The sequence below is a fragment of the Myxocyprinus asiaticus genome, chromosome 17 (genome assembly GCF_019703515.2).
Source record: "Myxocyprinus asiaticus isolate MX2 ecotype Aquarium Trade chromosome 17, UBuf_Myxa_2, whole genome shotgun sequence".
Taxonomy (NCBI): Eukaryota; Metazoa; Chordata; class Actinopteri; order Cypriniformes; family Catostomidae; genus Myxocyprinus; species Myxocyprinus asiaticus.
In genome coordinates, this window is record NC_059360.1 from 44,327,064 (window position 1) to 44,352,712 (window position 25,649).

The 25,649-nt window shown below is 38.5% G+C and overlaps 1 protein-coding gene across 3 annotated transcripts in view; it reads right to left on the reverse strand.

Annotated features, from left to right (window-relative positions):
- LOC127455486 (A-kinase anchor protein 6-like) overlaps positions 1–23,465 on the reverse strand; it is a 202,704-nt gene extending 179,239 nt beyond the window's left edge. For all 3 annotated transcript variants that reach the window (XM_051723428.1, XM_051723427.1, XM_051723426.1), the window contains exons 1-2: positions 23,351–23,465; positions 6,199–6,577 (exon numbers count right to left, since the gene is read on the reverse strand). In XM_051723428.1, the coding sequence (XP_051579388.1) occupies positions 6,199–6,534 (336 nt within the window). In that variant the 5' untranslated portion in view covers positions 6,535–6,577; positions 23,351–23,465. The remainder of the gene's footprint in view (positions 1–6,198; positions 6,578–23,350) is intronic.
- Positions 23,466–25,649: the final 2,184 nt, after the last annotated feature.

Here is a 25,649-nt window from a genome sequence, read left to right on the forward strand (position 1 = left end):
TCCCAGGATACCATGCCCGCCACTCGAGTGGCAGGTAGGATGGTATCCGGTGGAACAGTGGAGGTCTCGACTTCAAAACATCAAGACAATGAGTCTGGCTTGACATTTTTAGAGCCCGGGTGATACAAAAGGTTAAAATTAAAACGAGTGAAAAATAATGCCCAGTGAGCCTGTCTAAAGTTTAGGCATTTTGCGCCATGGATGTACTCTAGGTTCTTATGATCAGTCCAGACCATGAAAGTTACCCCCAAACCCTTTAACCAATGATGCCACTCGACCAAGGCCAACCAGGCAGCCAGCAATTCTCAGTTACTGACATCATAGTTCCGTTCTGCTGGTGTTAAGCAGTGCAGAAAAAAGCACACGGATGCATCTTTCCATCTGAGGAAGAGCGCTCCAACAGCAACCTCAGACGCATCCACCACAAACTGACTTGCCGGGTTGGGAGTTACCAGAATGGGTGCAGTAGAAAACCACTCCTTTAATTTATAAAACGTGGCCTCAGCCCGTGGGGACCAACAAAATTCAGTGCAGGTGGAGGTGAGATCCATCAGAGGCGCGGTGAGTTGGCAGTAATTTCTAATAAACCTTTGCTAAACATTAGCGACCCCAGAAACCTCTGCAATGCCTTGCGAGATCTGGAGTTGGCCAATTGGAGATGGCTGACCTTAGCAGGGTCCATGCGCACTCCCTCCCTGTGCATGAAAAGCGCACTTCTCCGCCTTGACGAACAGACAATTCTCTAGCAGTCGCTAAAGCACCTGCCTGATGTGCTGAACAAGGTCCTGGATATTCTGCGAGAAGATCAGAATATTATCAAGATCAACAAACACAAAACAATATACCATGTCTCTTAGCATGTCATTTATGAGCCCCTGGAAGACAGCAGGGGTGTTGACCAATCCGAAAGGCATAACCAAATATTCAAAGTGCCCCCTATGGGTGTTAAAAGCCATCTTCCACTCATCCCCCTTCCTAATTTGGACAAGGTGATAAGCATTGCATAGCTCCAACTTCATAAAGATGGATGCTCCCTGCAAAAGTTCGAAAGCTGAGGACATCAATGGCAAAGGATAGCGATTCAGCCCCCGATAATCTATACAAGGTCTAAGCGAGTCATCCTTCTTCTCCACAAAGAAGAACCCCGCCCCTGCCGGAGATGAGGAAGGGCAGATGAGACCGGCTGCCAGAGAATCATTGATATACCTGTTCATGGCCTCCCTCTTGGGAGCCGAGAGCAAATACAGCCGTCCCCGAGGAGGCAAGGTGCCATGAAGCAATTCAATCACACAGTTGTAAGGGCGATGAGGAGGAAGGGTCAAGGTGTGGGACCGGCTGAATACTGCCCTCAAGTCACGGTATGTCAACGGTACTCCGGATAAATCCACCAGTTCATCCTGCAACAAAACACAAGACTGGACAGGGGAGACAGCAGAATTAAGACAGTGTGACCAACAGTAAGGACTCCGAGCAAGAACAGTCTTGGTTGACCAGTCTATGTGTGGGTTATGCATTACCAACCAAGGATGCCCCAACACTACCGGTGCCGATGGAGATTGAATCAGGTAAAAGGACAGCTGCTCCGAATGATTACTGGAGACGAAGGTGACTGGCTTGGTTGACTGAGTGATGACGGACAGGGACGTGCCACTGAGGGTGTGGGCGGTGAACTGCCATTTGGAAGTTGATGTCCATAAGGTTATCTTCGGCTCCAGAATCCACCAGGGTTGAGACCGTTTGACAGGTAGATCCATACTGCAGCCGGGCCGGGAGAAGTGTATGAAGTCAGGGGGCTTTGTCCAAAGGTGTTGTGCTCGCCAGTAACCCCTTCCTACTGACGAGTGGTGTCATTTTACCGGACAGGAAGCAGAGAGGTGGCCAGATCGGGCACAATGAAAGCATAGTCCATTAACGAGGCATCGCTGCTTCTCCTTATGTGAAAACTGAGTTCTCCCAAATTGCATTGACTCAGTGTCGGGACATGATTCTGGTGACCTGGCCAAAGTAGTGGACCGGAGGGAATGGCCAGCCACCCGAGGAGGTGGAGAGTGGCATCGATGGCAGCTACGGCCTAGGGCCAGGCATTGATCGACTCGGATGGCCAGATCCACCAAATCATCGAAACGTGGGTGCAGATCCAAAGGATAGATTTCGTCTGTCGGAAAGCCCATGCAGAAACCAGTCCCACATGGCATGGTCATTCCACTCACAAGAAGCAGCCAGGGTGTGAAACTCGATCACATAATCTGAGACTTGTTGATTTCCTTGAGACAGTCTGAATAAGACCATCGCCGCCTCCTGACCATGAGCCGAGCGATCAAAACTCGGAAAAGCATGAAAAGAGGTGCAACAAGGGGCTAGATTATTCTGTCAGAGAGTGAGAGCGAGAAAAAGGGACCCAAAAGCAGAGGAATAGTTCAAATGATTTATTTACAATAAATGATAATGTTAACTGTGCTGGCGAAGACTGGAGATCCCGGCACCGGCAGCAGTAGAGGGAAGGAGTCTTGTGAACGAGTGTGCGCCGTAATCACACAATGGGCAGATCTGTGAAGAGTGTGTTTGTAGACGAGTGTGTGCATTGTGGAAGTCAGGAGCAGATCTGTAGGAATCCTCCGTGGAAGCATAGTGAGGTGCAGAGAATAACGGCCAGCAGATTTGAAGGTAATCACATTCCCGGCACGCAGGCAGAGACGAGGAATCCTCCGTTGAAAATTTGTGAGTGCAGAGAACAAGTGTACAGCAATCTGGAAGGTAACAACTCTCCCGACATGTGGGCAGAGATGGGCAACCAAACAGATACACGAGACAGGACCAGCTAGGCAGAGAGAGTAAGGTAAGTTACATCATATCAAATAATAATCTAGCAAAGACTACTGAGAACATGAAGGGTTTAAGAAGGGAGTGAATTAGAGGAGAACCAGGTGTTGCTAGAACGCTAATCAAATCAAATCACTTTTATTGTCACACATCCATATACACAAGTGCAATAGTGTGTGAAATTCTTGGGTGCATAATTAGTGGCATGATCAGCGTTCCCCTGGGAACAATCAATGTTCCACTGGAAACACTGATCATACATGCCAGCTTCGCCTGCGAAACATGAGGGAGAGAAAATAACAAAACACAGAATAAACTGACAAACTCACAGGAGCCGTGACATCCACAGGTTGCTGAATGCACTATTGTTAAAGACACTGAGATGGTGAATCTTTATTTAGTTTGCTGTTCTAAATAAGACAGCACACTGTTGCTCCCAAAAAGTTAATGAGCTCACCACAGAAATGAACAAACGTGACGTTTCAAGCTACATGCTCTTCATCTGATGAAGAGCATGTAGCCTGAAATGTCATGTTTGTTCATTTCTGTGGTGAGCTCATTCAATTTTTTGGGAGCAACGGTGTGCTGACTTTTCTGGAGTTTTCGTGGACGTATGTTTTTGGTCATGCACCTGTTCTCATTGTATTGTTTGGATGTGCATTCTTTTTATGACTTTTGTTCTAAATAAGGCCTCAACAAACTACAATATGATGATAGAACAAAACTGATAGACAATGGGGTCCATGCTTTCAAACCGTGTTATATAATAGATTCATGTGCGTACATCTGAGAGGTAATAGAGAGAATAATGGGTCGTTCAGACCGAACACATCCGAAAAAAGCTATACGAGGTGCAACGAATAATATAGAACGCAGCTGTCTCAGGATGTGTTTTAAAAGTTTGCATTCCTTTAACTTGCGTGAGACGCTGAACAGCAGCAAGACACAGCGCAACGATCAATTGTGTCCGTGTGGCGCAGGTTTACTTAGAAAAACAATTGCAAAACAGCACAGACAGATGCATGGTCTAAAAGGGTGCACCTGTTTTCAGCCTGTAACAGTCAAATACATCATAATTCCCATAATTGTCTGAAAACATAAACATAGGATGGTTTTTACTGCACCCTACAAGTAGAAAATAAAGGAAAAATGTATGTGCGATGCTCAGTATGAGACAAAAATTGGACCATCTAAATACATATTAAATGATATTATTAACCTTTATTAAATTATATTTCCAACAGTACATATTTATACATGACTGCCAGTGGGATGTCTACCTGAAATACACAAAAAAATAAAAATAAATAACTTTCTCTATCATTAGGTTTACTGAATCTTCCCTTGTTCATGTTACTCAAAAAATGCATGTAACCAAGTAAACTTAATTTAATCGAGTTGTGTCAATGAGAAAATTTTACTTTAATCCATTTTTGTTGGGACAACATGAATATTTTTTGAGTGGTTAACTGAAACTGGGCAGGCAATTTCTAGTTCCCAACATGGTTTGCATGGGACTCGATAGAGAAAGTAAATGTTAAAATTAAGTGTAATTTGATGTGTTTTTGTGCAAGATTAAAGGGGGATACTTGTTAGTGTTCAGTGTTTTGTTATTTAGATTTAGAAGAGTTTCTATTATGCTGGAGTTTTGGGGGTTACCATTATGGTGAAGAATAAAGCTTGTGATTAGGATAAGGACAGGAACATGTGATGCATGCTACTTTTTGCTCTCTTTATTTAGCAATTGCTGCGTTAACCATAGCATAGTACCCATCTGCACTCTGTAGTGCTTCCCACGAGCATGTACTTAGTATGCTAAGATTCACTGTCACTTGCTAGTATATAAAGAAATAAATGTTTAATTTTGTTGCATTAACCCAATTCAGTTAGGTTCTCTCTTCACAAAGTATTTGAGTTAAGATTACATAGAAATTTTAAGTTAGGAAAACTCACTTCAAACATGTGGAACCACAGTCCAGGTTCGAATCAAGTTCAGCCAAAAAGTTTTTTTTTTTTTTTTTTTTTTTTTTTTTGCGTAAATATCTGTGCTTTGACATCCGACAAGTAATCAGAAATACTGTCAGTTGAATGAGTAGAGGAATCCGATAAGACCTCTAGACCACTTAATGATTGATCCACCTCCAATCACATTAACAGAGAGAACCCAAAGATCCAGTACATCTCCCAAAATCTTTACTGTGTTTTAATCTTTAAAGCATCTCTCTCCACCGCAGTGGCCTGACATAGAGTACTCAGTTTATGATCCTTGAAGAAATGGGACAACCTCCTTCTAGAGAGTATTTTATTGGAAAAAAACAATTTGTGTACACCTTTGAGCAGGAGATGATGTTAGGAATATTTCTGGTCCATTTTTCCAGAAGCGTAAACTATCATACTGTATAGGTGACCTCAAAGCTAATAGACATGCTAAAAGCCACAAAATTTCACTACAGCAAAAAATATTCTAATTCGGCCTTTAAAATATTGAAAGTTGGGCACTGTAGTATGACTACGTCTGCTCCAGTATAATGATTATGACTATTAGAGGCAAGATGTGTCCAGATTTAATCATAAAACCAAAAGATAATAATGTATATTTATTTGCATGAAGAAAATAAAGCCAATTTTTTAGAACCATTAAAGGAATAGTTCACCCAAATAAAAATTCTGTCATTATTTACAGAATGTTAAGTCATTATTTAGTCTCAAATCAAATATGGCAACTATGGTGCAGATTGCACGTCAATTAGTGTTTGCATGCATGCTAATACGCTGCTAACTACCAAAAAAATCTGCTTGTCCAAAAAAATCAGACAATATGTTAACATTAAATTTGAAATCATGTAATTATTCTCTGATTTTTGACGTTGAAGTCAAAACGTACGTAGTCATGGCAACAACACTTGCACACATTAGATAAGCCTGAAAGAACACTAGTAAAGATATTTACATACAATGTGAAATCGGGGTAATGGGCAAAAATCTACAAGTGGCAATTGCTTTTTGCTTACACTGCTTACGAATTTAGCCCTATACCGGAACCACACACATTGTCGGCTTACTACCCATAATCAGTTCATGTAAAACACACTCACTGACATCAAACCTCATAGGTTCTCATGTGTCTCACGACCAAACGTCATGACATCAAACCTGTGTCGTAGTCGCCATATGGGATTTGGGCACTGCTGTTGGGAGATGATCAACATGAGGGTAAGTAAATGGCCAAGTTTTAATTATTAGGTGAACTATTCCTTCACCTTATTTTTTTTATTCTTATTATTATTATTGTGACTAATTTAATGACAATAAAAGCAAAACCTTTTCAGCCGACTGTATCATCATGATGTACTGCTCAGTGAGAGACAATACTCTTACCTTGAGTTGTACCAGGTGAACATCCACATGTCTATTGATGCTATCTTGCTGCACAGAGTGTGTGAGGTCTCTCACTCTCTCTGTCGTAGCCCTCAACCAGGTCTCGATCTCCGGCAGGTGAAGAACGACCTTCCAGTCCGCCCCTGTGTGGAGTGCTGGAGGCTTCTGGTAACTGCGATTGGGATCTTGTTTCTGGGTCGCCCCATCCCCACTAACGCTTGGCACACATGTTTCTGAATCATCATGTTTATCCGGGATGGGTTCCAGGGTTGGGGTCACAGAGGTTATCATAGGTGAGGAAGCCTCGCTGGCCATTAGCGATACAGCAACGTTCATGGCGAAACACAGTGTAATCCTGAGAATGGTGCTTTTGGTTTAACTGTGCAGAGAGGAGAAGAGACAGAAAAAAGAATGAGACCAGGAAAGAAGAAATAATAGTGAGAAATTCTAATTAATATAAAATTCTAGAGACTGTTGTGCTTGAAAATCCCAGGAGATCAGCAGCTACAGAAATACTCAAACCAGCCCGTCTGGCACCAACAATCATCCATGCGATTATCTAATCAGCCAATCGTGTGGTAGCAGTGCATAAAATCATTCAGATACGGGTCAGGAGCTTCAGTTAATGTTCACATCAACCATCAGAATGGGGAAAATTTTTATTTCAATGATTTGGAGCGTAGCATGATTGTTGGTGCCAGATGGGCTGGTTTGAGTATTTCTCTATCTGCTGATCTCCTGGGATTTTCACACAACAGTCTCTAGAATTGACTCCAGTGAGTGTCAGTTCTGTGGAAGAAAATGCCTTGTTAATGAGAGAGGTCAACAGAGAATGGCCAGACTGGTTCGAACTGACAAAGTCTATGGTAACTCAGATAACAGCTCTGTACAATTGTGATGAGAAGAATATCATCTCAGAATGCTATTCTGAGATGCGGGTTGGGGGACATACACAGTATTAGGCAGGTGGTATTAATATTGTGGCTGATCGGTGTAAACTCTTCATCTGGTGAATATATAGGGTGTAAAAAGTGTAATTTAGTAAATACTTGAATATAGCCCATTGTAAGTTAGCCAAGACTGTATATACTGTATATATATATATATATATATATATATATATATATATATATATATATATATATATATATATATATATATATATATACATCCTGTATATATGTATGCACAAAAAAAGCATTATTATTTGACACGTCATTTGTTAAAACTGTTGTTTAGAATAACAGAATAACCGAACAAAGTTCTCATTTTACATTTTAACACAACTGACTCGACAATATCTAGCATGCAGATTTCTTTCACAGTAGTTTTGTCCTCCAGGCAAAATCATAGGTCTTACTTAGAAAATAGGAGTAATAGCACTCTTTTCATCATCAAGTTGCACAGTTTAAAGTTACTTTCATGTCCATAGTAATGTATCAGTGCAAGCACCACTAATAAGAATGCAATTACAAACAATTGCACAGCATAATTTTGTGTAAAATACACATTTTTCATGAGTATCGGTAGCACTAACTCACTATTAATGTTATCATTACATTATTTACTGTAACATGAATAATGAATGATGCAATCATCACACAATATCATAACGTAGCTGAGGTCATTTTCACCTTGCACAGAGACTTGTGATGATACTAAGCATGACATTAAACTGGAACAGTGATAGTCATTATCTCATTATCTCACCAGCATTATTCAGCATTGAAAATCTAGGACATTCCAACCTAGAAATCGATTGAAAATCAATATCCTGAATGATCCAGTTTGTGTGGCAGGTTAATATGCTGCTTCAGCACTGAGTGATGCGGTCCCACCAATAGCATCACAGCATTGTAATGCATTATTCAGCCTATGTGACTTCCTGGCATTTACGGTTCATTTGCATGTGCTGTTTGTTAAAGCATGGATGAAGCCATCCAAACTGATTCATAAGCTGACATTAAACATGAAAGGGCAGATCGAATCTGTTCAGATGTGTTTGCAAATCCATCTGCAAGAGAATGGCTTATAATAACAAACATCTGCATCATGGAAACATACAAACAAGCATTCACAAGAACACAGGATTACAGAGGGCCTTACACATGATTAGCATATTACATGCATGCATAATATATTCAAAACATGACATAAACACTGACTGGATCTTTTACTATGTCGAATCTCACTTCAAGCTGGTGCAAACGCATACTCAGCTGTAAGGCATTTACATGATATGAGTAAATTTCATGCAAAAAGTCTGCAAAAGAATGAAGCTTTACAGGTCTGAAATGGCATGAGGGTGAGTAAATAATGACAGAACTGTCATTTTTGGGTGTCAACTCTCCTTTAAACACCATAATATGTCAATTTCTTCAAATATTCCTTCAATATAATGTAATACAGAAAAATCATGAAACAATGCCAGCTGAAGTGTTCATATCAAACCATTTACATTCATATATGTGTTTCTGCCTGCTTTTTCTTTACAAAAGTGACAATAAATAAGCAGGTGGTATAATGAATGACTACCTTGCATGTGCTTTACTTCATTATACCAGGCACTCAATAAACCAGCCATCAGTTCTGCTGACTTCACAAAATCCCCTGAAAACAGTCTCCATTAGAACTGTTCAAAATGAGTCAAACTCCTGCATCACAATCTCACCACAATTATAATGAATGGAAAAAAAGCACACAAATGCATCTGCATCTGAGAAAATGGGTCACATTTTACTTTTAGTGCATATTTACATTTATTTAAGTGCTGCTGAGTAATACTAATGAACTATTATGTACTTATTAACCATGTGCTTAAATTATGTGTAACCGTCCCACACCATTTGTGCTCCGGAAATATGGTGTCATTTGGTAATCGAATCAATGGTTTTGAATGAATACTTTAACCTCTTCAACTTCATATACTGTGTACTAATTGCCAAAAATGTGTCAAATTCTTTCAGAAACCTCCCCAAATTAAAGAAAATTACTCCAATTATTCATAAATAATATTGTTTATGTTTACAATCTTATGATGAATATAATTTAAAAATATATAATTTTTTTGTTAAATAATTGTAAGCATGTAATTCTGGATTTGTTCACTCCATCTCACTCCAAAAAGACTTATTTTATTCTAGAAAATTATTCTATACTAGAAAAAAAATTTTTTCCTCCATCACCTTCCATCACAATATGCAGATCTGAAATGTGAAATGCGCTCTAACGCACTTTAGACCTCACAGATGTGCTCGTCCATAGACATTTAGTCTAACTTTCAGTTCATGCACCACCCCCATTGTTTCATCGAATATCTCGGCCTCTGAGTGGACTAGAAGCTCAATCTAGCTGTCATTAGAAGGCTGAGATCCTCCCCTTTGCAATGATGTATAATAAATATTTTATTGTCTATAGTCAACAACATCTATTTCTGATTATTTTTTAGCATGCTTTTCCTGCTGGACCACATGTTTTGTTCTTGACATCTAAGATACAACCCCAATTCCAAAAAAGTTGGGACAGTATGAAAAATGCTAATAAAAACAAAAATGAGTGATTTGTAAATTATAATCACCCTTTGCTATATTGAAAGCTCTACAACTACACATTATATGATGTTTTACCCAGTGAATTTCAATGTTTTTTTTAATGTACAGTCATTTCAAATCAGATGATTGCAACACGCTCCAAAGAGTTGGGACAGTCGAGTGTTTACCACTGTGAAACATCACCATTTCTTCTAATAACACTTATTAAGCATTTGGGCACTGAAGAAACAAGTTTGTTAAGTTTAAAAAGTGGAAATTTCCCCCATTCATCCATTATGTAGTTCTTTAGCTGCACAATTGTACAGGGTCTTCGTTGCCGGATGGTGTGCTTAATAATGCGCCACACATTCTCAATTGGAGACAGGTCAGGACTGCAGGCAGGCCAGTCTAGCACCCACACTCTCTGCTGACACAGCCATGCACTTGTAATCCGGGCAGTAGGATGGATCAATACAGATGTGTACAGCAGTACTGGGAGTGAATGATAGCAGTGTGCGATGACTTCAATCTCTGCAGAGTGCTGCTCCAGTAATCCCATAACTCCCACATTAAGCTCTCTAACTGCATTTAAAACCTATTTCCAGTCATGCTGTGATTCACTATGGCTGGCATCATTTGAGTTATAGAGGGGCTATTCCCATATGATAAAAAGTAAGACCCCGTCTTCTACTCTGTAGGAGCCAATTAAATTAAATGGAGCGCAAACTAGAGGCTTTTTGTGTAAAACTGAATTGTGTAATTTCTGTGATGCTGGTATCACCAAACAGAACTGCAAAAAATGATGACAGTTTTCAAACAGATTTCTTCCCTTTTATCTTCCATTGGTCAGGCAATCAGATAATTCTTCCCAGAGACAAAGAAAGCACTCAGTTAATGTCTACAGTCTACTGTTCAGTGTTTGCTTGTGTAAATACAGTGCAGTCAGAAGTATCCTGAGAGTATCCCACTTTAAAGGGATACATCGGTAGCATTCTTCTCCCTGGGGCTCCAGTCCAAATCCACTGAATTATTAATTATTTCCACAAGCAGATATGTTGCAGACATTGTGACCCCCCACCACCAAATGTACTTCACACCTTCAGAGGCAATACAATATTCCAGAAAAAAATTAAACCTGCATAAATATATTTACTTTCAATTCAAATAGAATTAGTGACTTTTTCCCATGCAGTAATAACCCAGATAGCAAAATTATTTTGGCCCGGATCTGGCTGCATTCCACGTGGGAATTTGGCCCACATACCGCATGGAATTACGGTCCAAAATTGGCCCAAAGGCCACTTACCGAATGCAGGCTGTATCCACCCCAGAAAGAACTTGAAGTAATACTTTGTCAAGCCGAAATTGTAAAACTGAAATCTTAAAGGTGCACTCAGTCAGTTTTGTCTTTGTGTCATTTTGGACTTACATTGACACCTAGCGGCTTGGATGCAGCATCATTTAAAATCAATAGTTTTCAGTTTCAGATGCCATTGTAAAAATGTAGTATTCACAGTCAGCCATGATTACTTTAATCAATGAGTGAAAGTGTCAAATAACAGGACGGTTACTGAGATTAAGCGAGTAGTATTCGACTGGTCATGTGATTCTTACATGGCAGCCCTCATGTGTGGACCCTCTCCATGTAGAATAAAACAGCTTTAATAAGGTTACTGATGTGACTGCAGTCTTCATTTTAATGTGAGTGGTCATGATTTCCTACATATATTGCAAAATTACAATTCATGTCTTTAGGAGTTTGACTTTTTTTTAATGAGGAAAAAATTACTGAGTGCACCTTTAAATGGTCTTGTTACATTTGCGTAAAAATAGATTATGAATAGCCTTTATTTATTCCTTTCTAAATCCAGTTACACTTTTCAACCGATTAAGTTCAACTACTTCTGCTTCTAACAGGCAAAGTTCCCTTTTTTCTGCAAATCTCTGCTTTAGAACTGCAAAACATCAGGAGAATTAAAATGGAGATGTAATTTAATGAAATTGTAGACTGGAAAGATAAACGCTGCCAAGACACGGCTCATTACCCTTCACAAACATGCAGAAGAGTTTTTGGCAGAACACAGGATCATCATTTCTCTGTCTCACTGCTTCCCTTCTGCTCTCCTCAGGATGAAAACCAGCCCGTCTCTGTGACCTTGAACTTTCACACTGCATACTGACGTCAGATGGGAGAATGCTTGCTCAGATTTAATGCTTTAACAATAGCTATGCATAACAGTTGAAGTGTTATAGACAGTTATCATATAACACAATGGCTCAACTTACAGAACATCTAATTATGAAAGATTAACAGCAGGCTTCAGTAATCAATTAAAAGTCCTGGGCCCTGTTCTTTAAATACCTGCAGAGCCGATTCCTCTTTTGACTGTCCTCATAAATTTTGGTTACTGTCTGAATTTCCTTTGTCCTCTTTCTGAACACTTTACAATCTGAACACAACATACCACTTTGTGCAATAATACAATTTCTTATACTTTGTTTCCTCTTATTGTCTATTTTGTTAATGTATGTAAAACTTTTGCAGGCTAGTGTTTTTTTTTCCCCTCTCTTTTATGTGTGTGTGTGTGTGTGTGTGTGTGTTAGGGCTGGGTATCACCTGGCACCTCACGATAAAATACTTATTGCAATACATATGTCATGATTCAATATATACATATACTGTACATATACATATATGCATCACATTATCTTAATTTGGTTTCAATAACGAATCTATTCCATTTTCAATTCCAATTCATTTGGGTATATTTCAGTTAGATGCTGATGTCTGATGAAGATCATGTAGCTCAAAACATCACATTTTTGTCTCTTGGTGAGCTCATTAAATTGATTTGGAAGTAACAGTGTGCCAACTTTGTTGTGTGTTTACATGATATGAATACACAAACAGTTGAATAAAAATATTGATACAAGGATCTAAAGTACCGATACAATATCATTAGAAAAAGTATCGCAATACTTTGTAACGACACAGCCCTAGTGTGTGTGTGTGTGTATGTTTACAAGGAATACTGTCTCCTGTACATACAGTATGTCCTGAATTGTAATGTTTTGTAATGTGTTAAAGTATGGTGGCCCAGAAATGCACAACAAAGCCAAACTGGCAAAGCAAATAAAAGCTGAAAACCCTTACAAAAATCGAGAGTTCTGGCAAACACCATTTGTGCTACGGAAATATGGTGTCATTTGGTAATCAAATCGATGTTTTTGAATGAATACTTTAACCTTTTCAACTTCACATACTGTGGACAAATTGCCAAAAATTGGTCTAATTTTTTTCAGAAACCTCCCCAAATTAAAAAAAGACTCCAATTATTCATAAACAATATTGTTTATGTTTACAATCTTATGATGAATAGAATTTAAATATATATAATGTATATATATTTGTCTAACTTCTGGTAATTCTGGTTTTGTTCACTCCATCTCACTCCAAAAAATCTTATTTTATTCTACTAGATAGCAGCCAGTACTAGAAAAAATATTTTTTCCTCTATCACCTTCCATCACAATATGCAGATCTGAAATGTAGGTGGCGCTCTAATGCATTTTAGCCCTCACAGATGTGCTCCTCTGTAGACATTCAGTCTAACTTTCAGTTCATGCACCACCCCCATTGTTTCATCGAATATCTCGGCCTCTGAGTGGACTAGAAGCTCAATCTAGCTGTCATTAGAAATCTGAGATCCTCCCCTTTGCGATGATGTATAATAAATATTTTATAATCTATAGTCAATAACATATATTTCAGATGATTTGTTTAGCATGCTTTTCCTGCTGGACAGCATATTTTGTTCTCAACATCTAAGATATAACATTGGATTTTTCACACAAGCAAGCTCACAGACATTACATTTTTTAGAAAAATAATAAGGGGGAAATTTGCAGCAAGATTGTCAGAACTCTAGATTTTTTGTAAGGGAACATAACGGAGATAAAACCGAGCAAAACAAAATTAAGCCTCAACACAATGGTAAAGCCACAGCACAATGGAAAGAAAACACAACACAGTGAAATTAAGATACGAGAAACATATAAAGCATTTTGTAAATATTTTCATTTTGTTGCGGCTTCATTTCATTGTGCTGTGGTATGTTTTTGTGTGTTTTTAGCTTTTATTTGCTTTGCTAGTTTAGTAGTGTAATGCACCTCTGGGCCACCGCATAAAAGTCTAATAAATACAATAAATAAAAACAAATAATAAGTTTACCCAATACACTGCCTCAAGCTTCATGTAAAGCATTGTGATGTTTTGTTTTATTATAGTCACAAATGTTATAATATATTTTTAAATTATGATTTTATTTATACCCTGCTCGACAACAAGACACATGTATTTTTTGTCACATGGAATAACTTAATATTGTTTAGTGTTTTATGGACAAGCAAGAACAAAAAAGAGTAAGTATAACTTTTAAGTAAACTGTTCCCAGAACAACATATTTTAACATAAAAAAAGAACAATGAATAATATTCCAAATCTAAGTTCTCAAAGAAAGTTAAGACATTAATCCACACTTAAAGGGCAATACACATCTGTGTTCCACATATTCTGACACTAACCCTGTTAAACCTAACCAACCTCTTTTTGTGAAATGTTATTCTTGAAAAGTGTGCCTGTAATATCTATCAAATAAATTTTACGTAAGTTGCTTAAGTGTCTAAATGCTTTTTGGGGCCACTTAAAAGCAGAACACCCACACAGACACAAAAATAGTCATAGCGCCACATGGCCAATAAAGCAATGAGTTCTATGACGTCAGGTAAAATCATATATATATATATTTATTTTTTTTAGTCACACTTTACATTACAGGCTCCATGAGTAGGAGGGCTTCCCCAGCTGAGTCATGGTTCCTCCCAAGGTTTCTTCCACATTTGCTTAAACATTTTGGGGAGTTTTTCCTTGCCACTGTCACCACAGAACTAGGGAGATTTTAATTCACTATTCTTTGTTAAAGGAACAAAGATGTGTATGACTCTCTTTCTTCTGCTGAACACAAACAAAGATTTTTAGAAGAATATCTGAGCTCTGTAGGTCCATAAAATGCAGGTCAACAGGGTCCAAAACTGTGAAGCTCCAAAAAGCACATAAATGCAGAAAGAATTTAATCCATAAGACTCCAGTGGTTAAATCCATGTTTTCAGAAGTGATATGATAGGTATGGGTGAGAAACAGATCAATATTTGTCCTTTTTTACTATAAATCTCCACTTCTCTCCTAAGCACTCTTCTCTCCAAAGAGTCTACTTCTTTTGTTTTTGTGATTCACATTCTTTGTGCATATCGCAACCTACTGGGTAGGAGGAGAATTTATAGTACTAAAGAACTTAGATATTGATCTGTTCCTCACATTTCAAATATATCTCTTCTGAAAATATGGATTGAACCACTGGAGTCTTGTGCATTTATGTGCTTTTTGGAGCTTCAAAGTTTTGGACCCTGTTGACTTGCATTTTATGGACTTACAGAGCTGAGATATTCTTCTAAAAATATTTGTTTGTATTCAGCAGAGGAAAGAAAGTCATACACATCTGGGATGGCATTAGGATGAGTAAATTGTGAGATTTTTTTATTTATTTATTGGGTGAACTATCCCTTTAAGCTGCTTTGGAACAATATGTGAAATGCGATATGCAAATCAATTGAAGATTTAGATTGCCTTGTCCAAAGTTTTATATATATGTCTGATGGTCATATAACACATCAAGATTTCTTTTTTTCAGGAGGGGCCTGACAACTGCAGTTTTTAATGATGCTGGAAAAATGCCTGAGAGAAGTGAGCCATATGCAACAAGTCCACTGCCAAAGAGCTAAATGGTGAAACTCAGGTCATTAGAAATACATTTTAATATTCCATAGTAGTTTCATTCTTGCTTTAGAATATCCATTTGTCTGGTGTCTTTACCCTGACAGAAATTCAAACCAACTGTCTGAGGGGGTTAAAAAGTTAAAAAACACTTTTATCTAAAGTGACAGAGTAATCATTAAAGTGATTGCTCAACCAAAAATGAAAGTTCTGTAGACATTTGCTTACCCTAATTTTAGGAGATGACTCATGTCAGTGGTCACAGTCACCATTCACATTTCACTATATGAACTATAGAAGCAATAAAAGTCTCCTTTTAATAATTTGTGTTCCACAGAAGAAAGAAAATCATAAGGATTGGAACAACATGAGGGTGAGTAAATGATGACCGAATTTTCCTTTTTGGGTGAATTATCCCTTTAAGCCACACTACCCATTATGTCAGAGAAGTATAATAAAAAGCTATTCTATCTACTCCCAAAGAATCAAAGAGAGTTTGTATTAGTAGGTTGCACCCAGACTAGTGACAAATCACTGTAAATGACAGTGTTAAAGCACAATTGGCTCTGGCATGAACCTATTACTTTGTTAAAGTGCTTTTCGAAGTTCATATTTGCTATCCACCTTCTTTACAGGACAATTAAACCTGTGTCTTATCAATATGTTGTTAACCCTTAACCTTAATCATCAATGCGAGTAAAAGACAGAAGCCCTGTCCCAAATGATACACTATACACAATGGACTTACATACACTATGCACTCAGCCATGTAGTGAATGAATTTCCAAAGTGTAATATTGTCCCAAATGGAACACTTAAAGTTTTTGTTACTACATGGAAGCATTTGACATTTAACAGCTGATGGAAGTCACGTTTCAAACACATGCAATGTGTTGCCGCTAGCTTTAGCGCATTAGCCAATTTCAGTTCAACACCTATATCTCAAATAATGAACATATTCACACAGTGTGGGGTGATAGTAACGCATTCAACTCAAATTTCTAAGGTGCTGTCTTCACTGAAGTTTCGCAAGTTGCCACATTCTCAATCTATTTACAATTTTACAACTGTACAACCTAGATGTGCATCCCAAACCACACACTTCTGCACAATTCTACGTAATTTTGTAGCATAATTAGTGCGAGTAGTATGTTAACACTGAAAATGCAACAAAAAGAAGTGTAATATGAGTACATGGATGCTGCACTTCTCCAGCCATCAAAACGGAGTGTGGAATGTTGGACACTTTATACACTCAGCGCTCGTGGCTTGCTGTACGCAGTGGACGGGGCGGAGTAACCGGCAGCGATGGTGACCTGCCAAAACAATTGTAAATAATGGAGAATTTAGTAACTAGCGAAACTTCAGTGAACACAGCAACTTACAAATGTGAGTTGAAAGCTTTACCATCATCCCACGCTGTGCAAATATGTACGTTGTTTAACAAGTGTTGAACCGAGTTTGGCTAACATGCTAAAGCTAATGGCAACACATCATATGCGTTTAAAACGTCACATCCGCCAGTTGCTAAATGACGAATGCTTCTGTGTAGTTAAAAACTGTTAACCGTATACTACACTTGATTCATACACTACATGGCTGAGTGTATAGTGTATAGTGCGTCATTTGGGACACAGCTTAGGATCTTTAATTCACCAAATTGCTGACATGGCAACGCTACCCTCCTGAACTCCACAAAGAGGAAAAATAGCATTTGTGGCATAATATTGATTACCAGAAAATTTCATTTTGACTTGCCCCTCCTTTTCCTTAAAAAAATAACAAAATAAAAAAAAAAAATCCAGAATACAGTAAGGCTCTTACAGTGGAAGTGAATGGGGCCAATCTGTAAATGTTAAAATACTCACTTTTTCAAAAGTATAGCTACAAGACTGAAACAATATATCAACATGATTTTAGTGTGATAAAATCACTTACTAACCTTTTCTGTGTAAAGTTATATTCAATTTTACAATTTGACAATGACATTGTAATGTCAACAAACCCTAAAACCCTAAGATGTCTGTAAAAATTACAATTTAAACAAATTTACAGCTCAAATAATGCATGAGTTTCAACAGAAGAATTAATCTAAGTGCTTTTATAAAATTATAAGCGTCACATGTCTGCCTTTAAACCCTCCAAAAATTTGCTCCATTCACTTTTATTGTAACTGCCTCACTCTTGTTCTTTTCTCTTTTTTTTCTGCTTCTTTATTTAAAGAAAAGGAGGGACGAGTTGAAATTATTTCTTGTGGTAATAAACATTATGCCACAAATGATGTCGATTGAGCTTAACTTGTATTGAACCCGGAATATTCCTTTAAGACTGCTGACTGGTTCGAATCAAAAGAGTCCACCCCAAGTTTCTACAATATTCTGGTCCATAGATATGGCTCGGGTTACTGCTTCAATGTAAATTCAGTGTAAGTCCATAGAACATTAACAATAAACATGATCTGTGGTACAGGTATCATTCATGTGATATCTATAATATTTATTGTTAGGGATTTGTTCAAATCCCTTTTAGTGATGCTTGCTTTAGCAAATATCACTAACAATAAAAGCATCTGCAAAACTTACATACTAAAATATAATCTTTCTATTAGCATAATTTTTTTTAAAAGTGATTTAAAATGGCAACATTATTAGAGAGTCATTATATTTTCACACAAAAATCCACCAACTGTTTATTAAGAGCTTTGAAACATGAAATAACGCTGTGGGTAATAACACTATGCCTGGCCAGCTGTTGCCACACCCTTGTTCTTGATGTCAGCTGCCCTCATTATGTTTGAATAATAACAGAAACAAGTGGGCATGATTGAGACAGAGACAGACTGACTGCACTGCGGTGTCCAAATGGAAACTGAGACGTGAATGATACCACCATCATTGCAAGAGAAGAAAAGGCCAAGAATATAACTCAAGTAAAAACTCAAACAAAATGTGGTTCACATCAGGCATGTCTGCAATTCACACTTAAATTCCTTATTTTTCAGAGCTTTACACAGTGATGGGAATTTTAAAGACACAGAGTTTCCTATGACAGCATGCTAACCTGCACAGGCCTGCTAAGCTGGACATCGTTTCATCAGTAAACACATCATAAATACTAATGATTCTACACAGGAGCAGATTTGGAGCTATTAATAGACAACTTTCTTATTTTTGAACGTATCTTGGCCGTGTGTGATGCTCTCATGGTTTTTACTGGTTGCCAGGATGTCACTATGACCTTTGATATTGACAACAGAATTATTCATAACTGTTTTCAATACAAATAAATGTTAGCAATTCACAATTAATGTAATTTTACTGTGTGAGGCATAAACATAACTGTAGAATATAACTTGCAAAAGTGTGGCTAAGGGCACTTAAAAAAATAATAATAATAAAAACGGTATTGATATCGCCCGATATTAGTTTAAAAAAAATCGGTGATCGGTATTGCCACCTACCTAAACATCATTGCAAAACCAGGTACACCCCTTCATGGCAATGGTATTCCCTGATGGCAGTGGCCTCTTTCAGCAGAATAATGCACCCTGCCATGCTGCACACATTGTTCGGAAATGGTTTGAGGAACATGAAGAAGAGTTTAAGGTGTTGCCCTGGCCTCCAAATTCCCCAGATCTCAAACCGATTGAGCTTCTGTGGGATGTACTGGGCCAACAAGTCCGATCCACGGCGGCTCCACCTTACAACATACAGCACTTAAAGGATCTGCTGCTAATATCTTGGTGCCAGATACCACAGCACACCTTTAGGGGTCTTGTAGAGTCCATGCCTCAGCGGGTCATCGCTGTTTTGGTGGCACCCGGAGGACCAACAACATATTAAGCAGGTGGTCATAATGTTTTGGCTCATCAGTGTGTGTATATATATATATATATATATATATATATATATATATATATATATATATATATATATATATATATATATATATATATACACTGTATATATAAAATATTAAAACTTTGAACTCATAAATTGAAAATATGTTCATCATATTAGAGGTCTGTTCAAGTAATTCGTTTGAAAAAAGAGCGGCATGTCCATTGACCTGGATGTCAACTTCTCAAGTTCGTTATAATATTTGTAACCATTTTTTTTTATTTATTTTTTTATGTTTTGACACTGTCATACTGACTTCAGTAATTATATCCAACAGGGTGGAATGTTTTAGAGTGAGACAAACCTACTAATACCACAAAACATCACATAAATTAATAAAATCCCAAATCGTAAAATTATGTCACTTCCAGTAAGATTATCTTAACATCCACTCAAAGCAAATAATTATTTTAATTTCACATAATCTTCAGCTAATATTGATACTACTACACTACACTAATAGGATTTCCATCCATAAAATTGTGTTTAATAGTGTATCACTATACTAAGACACATATGAGGGGGTCATAAAATGTACTGAATATAGGAATGAGAGCAGTTTTGTGTCCTAGGCAAGCGATGCAATAAAAGCAGATGCTGTCTATATAACAGGGGTCAACACTGGGGAATAGAGAGGGTCTGTTCACCCAACCCCTTCGTTCCACACTCAAATACACACACAGACACGTGTCTAAAGCACAAACCCTCAACACCTTAATAAAACAAGGATCTCATGGAGAGGGAGGGGCAGATCACAGACAACTGGCTCTCAAAACCCAGTGACACGACAAGCACAACTGCAACAGTGTGTAGGGCCACAGAGATGAAATACACAGCTATCTTAGGACATTAGAAACCTAGACACAGAATTCAATGCTACAGTGGATAACACACTTAAATGCATCTGTTATTTAGTGCATTCTTTGCATTAATTGCTTCTCTCTGCCACTCACTAATTCTAATGCACACCCTGTTTGTGTACTTCTTCTTTCGGCTGCTCCCGTTAGGGGTCACCACAGCGGACCATCCATGATCCCTTCCTGACGCAACTCACTCACACCTACAGGGCAATTTAGAGTCTCCAGTTCACTTAAACTGCATGTTTTTGGACTTGTGGGGGAAACCGGAGCACCCGGAGGAAACCCAGATGAACACGAACACGGGGGGAACATGCAAACTCCACACAGAAAGGCCCAGTTGAGCCAGGACTCAAACCCAGGACCTACTTGCTGTGAGGTGACAGTGCTACCAGCTGAGCCACAGTGCCGCCCCTACCCTGCTTGTGTACTACAGCATGTATATTTTATTTTGTATTGTTTATCGTTCATTACTTTTTCTGTATATGGGTGTTTCTTCGACTTTTGGCACTTTAATGTCCCGGGGGATGATTTTTATTACAACTCACAGATTTAAACTTTTTTTCTTTTTATTATATGAAAGTCACACTAAAAAAATGAAGAAAAAAAAATATTTCTTGTCTGTTTCTTTCACCTGTGCAAGCTTCTATTCTGCTCCAGCTATTCTGAGAACTTGGCAAATATTGTTGACTTGTATGACAAATTGCTTGCTATGTTCCTTATTTGTGAGTCACTTTGGCCAAAAGCATCTGTTAAATGACAAAATTTTAATGTAAAAGACCAAATGGAAACTTTTAACCAGACCTTCATCTTTTATTTGGGATACATTTTTTTAATGCCTTTTATGTATATATTTTATACTTTTAGCTTTGTCCCAGACCCAGACTTTCAATATTAAACTGTGACGACGAGGAGGGCATGGCCGGGCTGGGGAAGCACGCCCAGCGCTAAATTGTCCTAATCAGCCGGGAGGGGGATAAAGACGAGCCGGAGGCGCCAGTTCGAGGGAGAGAGAGAGACACAGGTGGCTGCTTTGTGTGTGCGTCTATGTGTTTAAGCTGATTTATGTCATGAAAGTTATGTCGACTGTTCTGCCAGTTTTTGCCTCCTCCTTGCCCATCCTGAACCCTGTTACATAAACCATTATAAAAATGCAAATTATTACATATGTAAAACTATCTAAACAAAGAGTTAAATCAACATAAACCATTTCAAGATTATTGTGTGAAAAGTATTTCTATACATTTTCAAAAATTACGACTATCCAACAGTTGTGGCGTAATTTCCACCACACCAAAAATTATTCCCCTAATAGTTTTATTTCAGCAGTTAGTGTACTTGTTTACCAAGTCACCAAAAGTGTCAGAGAAGAGCATGCTTGAGATTAAATATGAGACAATTTTAAAATCACTTGTGAGCAAAAATATTTTTATTGGCCATCATTTCCATCAAGCTATAATTTTGCCAAATTATGCAATTAGTGTGAAAATATTATTTACTTGTGTTTATTTAGGATACATAAAATGCCATGAAATTAGCCTCAGCAAGACAGAGTCATCCATTTCATTTAAAAAACGTTAAAAATTGAATTTCCATCAGCGTCATTTCCACCACAGAATTCTATTAAACATAATACAGAATTGGAGATGTGCTAGAAATTTCCATCACTTTCAGAAAAAAATTTTTTGACACAAATTACACAAATCTCTTGTGATGCATGTACTGTACATACACTGTTGGACATTGTTAGCATACAAATAAAAAAAAAAACTTGTAAGGGTGTGAAAAATGTTTATAAGACTTTACTTTCTCGAAATCCTTAGTGGAAAAGTGCCCACGTTGAAGTACACCCATATATCCTATTTATAGTATCATAGGGTCTAAAAGTCTGAGACTACATTGAAAATATGGGATTGAAAATCTAACTTAAACCTGGAAATCGTTTAAAAAAAAAAAAAAAAAAAAAATCTAAAACAAAGACACATAATGAAATAAAATGTATTTTAAGAAATATTTAAGATTCTAGTTTCTAGGTCATTAATAAAATACACAAAACTTTTCTTTCAAACTGTTATAATATAATCTGTAAAGATTTATTTATATATGTAAATTGAAAAAGTATGCAAAAATAGAAGCATTTTCAGTAGTGGACTCATATTGTATATTTTATGTGTGTATATTGTACATTCTGTGGAATTATATATAATGAGTACTTAACATACTGTAGCATGTTTGCTGTGACCTTTGAAGTACCACCAAGACAAAATCCTATTCCACCTCATCAACTTACTTGGCCAACAAACATGAGATCTGATTCTTATTCTGAGCCTGCAGTGCAACACCACACCTTAGCACTCATGCTGCCTTTTACAATAGATTTGCTTCCTTCTCTGTATCTCCAAGCATCTGTCGCCCAAGATCACCCAAGCCAAACAAAGCTGGGCGTATGTTTGGGCTCAAGGTGATGAAGCAGCATCTAAAGGAGACAGAACCATGACTGAGCAATGACAGAACCACACAGGCGTGTCCACAGCACCACATGGCCTGAGAAAAGCTTATTAACCCTCAAATGCTACGTTCCCCACCCTGCAGCATCAAGAGCTAAAGATCTATGCACTTGATGAGCTATTCAGCTACAAACATGCTGCTTAATGCAAACAAACACACAAGGCTGTTACAGGAAAACAGTGGGCCATACTTCCGTATAAGGGTGGGTGGAGAATACACACTGACACACTCACATTCCCATCTTTATAGACCGAAATAGCACCACTGCAAAAAGAAAACAACCCTTCCCTGGGATTTAAAAGGCTTCAATGTATATGTTTGGCCCCTCTTGTGGATACTATTTGTGTATGCGACAGCTTCGTCCTCTGCAGGCCACTTTGACAAAGCAACGTGCTGCATACCTCCAATAATACCCATCAACTAGAGTCAAACCTTTTGCTAGTAAAAGATAATATCCATATTAAATTCTATCCTGGTCTTGAAAAAAAAGTAGCTCTTAGCAGTAGAATACAGAAGCCGGGTACTCACCACAACACTACACTACTCCATTTTTCCTTCCAGTGCGGTGTGTGAGGGAGGCGTCTGCTATGTGATCTACCGCAGGGCTGCCTGCCTCGAGCAGCCCTCGCTGGACGGATGCTGATGATGTAGCGCCTTTCAGGAGAGCAGCCCAGTTACCTTGGAAACTGAGGAGTGATGGAGGGGCCATGCTGCACTGTGATTGGCTGGAGAGGGGTGGTGCCTCCTGCTGTGGGGCCCCCGGTGGGAGTGGCTATACATGAGGAGAGAAGAAGCAGAGCTGTGAGAGCAGATGCACTATATCAGAGAGAGAGAGAGAGAGAGAGAGGGAGAGAGAGAGTCCTTTTTGTGTGCAGTAACACACACAGAAACATCTTCATAACATTCATCATAACACAAATAACAATGTGTAACAATTGTTTTTTTATTTTTATTTTTTTTGGTTCCTGGGTAGTAAGTGTTATTTCCTAATTGCTTATGCCTCAAAAGAATAGAAAATGGCTATTATTCCCCACAAACTTTGCTTTTGTGTCAAGGACAATGATATTTTGAAATTTATCGATTTCCAAAGAGAAAACGGGCGAATGTGTGTCTTTTCGTTCACATAAAGTCAGAAAAAAAACAACATGAATCCAAATGAACATGTATTTATACTAAAGTAATACAAAAATGTCTACAAAAGATTTAGAAGTGAGTAGGTTTTCGAGATTTACGATTATACTGTAAATCACTTTCACGAATCAGCCCCCAAATGTAGTCTCCCATCATGTTTTCGTTATACTGTCCTTGGTAGCGGCGTTCAAAGTCCAGTATATCCTGATGGAAGTGCTCGCCTTGCTCCTCCGAGTACGCTCCCATGTTCTCCTTGAATTTATCAAGATGAGCATCAAGGATATGGACTTTGAGGGATTTCAGAGGTGGAGCTGAGGAGAGAAACCCATACTACCCAAACCAAAAAGACCTCAACGACTTGATTAGAGATCTTGGTCTCACCAAGTCCAATGCCAAGCTTTTGACATCTAGGCTCAAGCAGTGGAACTTGTTGAATGAAAGCGTGCAAGTTGCAGATCAGAGGAAGCATCACCAACCTTTTTCCAGCTTCTTCACCTGTCAAGATGGGCTCTGCTTCTGCCACAATGTGACCAGTCTTTTCGAGGCAATCGGAATCGCCTGTAACCAGAATGAGTGGCGCCTCTTCATTGACAGCTCATCCAGGAGCCTCAAAGCCGTGCTGCTCCATAATGGTAACAAGTACCCGTCTCTTCCCCTGGCTCACTCGGTGCACCTCAAAGAGGATTACAACAGCATCAAGACCTTGAAGTATGATGAGTATGGCTGGGAGGTAATAGGAGACTTCAAAATGGTGGCATTCCTGATGGGTCTCCAAGGCGGTTTTAACAAGTTTCCCTGCTATCTTTGCCTTTGGGACAGCAGGGACAGCAAGGCGCACTACCACAGCGGACCGAGTTCTCTGTGGGGAGGAACAACGTCAAGTGGGAGCCACTGGTGGACCCCCGGAAGGTGCTGATGCCACCACTGCACATCAAATTGGGCCTTATGAAACAATTTGTCAGAGCTCTAGATAAGGAGTCGGCAGCCTTCAATTACCTTCAAGACTTCTTCCCTAAGCTGTCTGAGGCATAGGTCAAAGCCGGTGTCTTTGTCAGACCACAGATAAAGAAGATCCTGGAGTGCAATGAATTCCCCAAGTAGCTCACTAGTAAGGAGAAAGCATCTTGGAACAACTTTGTCGCAGTGGTTCGGGGCTTCCTGGGCAATCACAAGGCCGAAAACTATGTGGAGCTGGTTGAGACTCTGGTGAAGAACTATGGCACAATGGGATGTAGGATGTCCCTCAAAGTCCATATCCTTGATGCTCATCTTGATAAATTCAAGGAGAACATGGGAGCGTACTCGGAAGAGCAAAGTGAGCGCTTCCATCAGGATATACTGGATTTTGAACGCCGCTACCAAGAACAGTATAACGAGAACATGATGGGAGACTACATTTGGGGGCTGATTCGTGAAAGTGATTTACAGTATAATCGTAAATCTCGAAAAACTACTCACTTCTAAATCTTTTGTAGTGATTTTTGTATTACTTTAGTATAAATACATGTTCATTTGGATTCATATGTTGTTTTTTTCTGACTTTATGTGAATGAAAAGACACATATTCGCCCGTTTTCTCATTGGAAATAGGTACATTTCAAAATATTACAGTCCTGGCCACAGAAGCAAAGTTTGTGGGGAATAATAGCCATTTTCTATACTTTTGAGGCATAAGCAATTAGGAAATAACACTTAC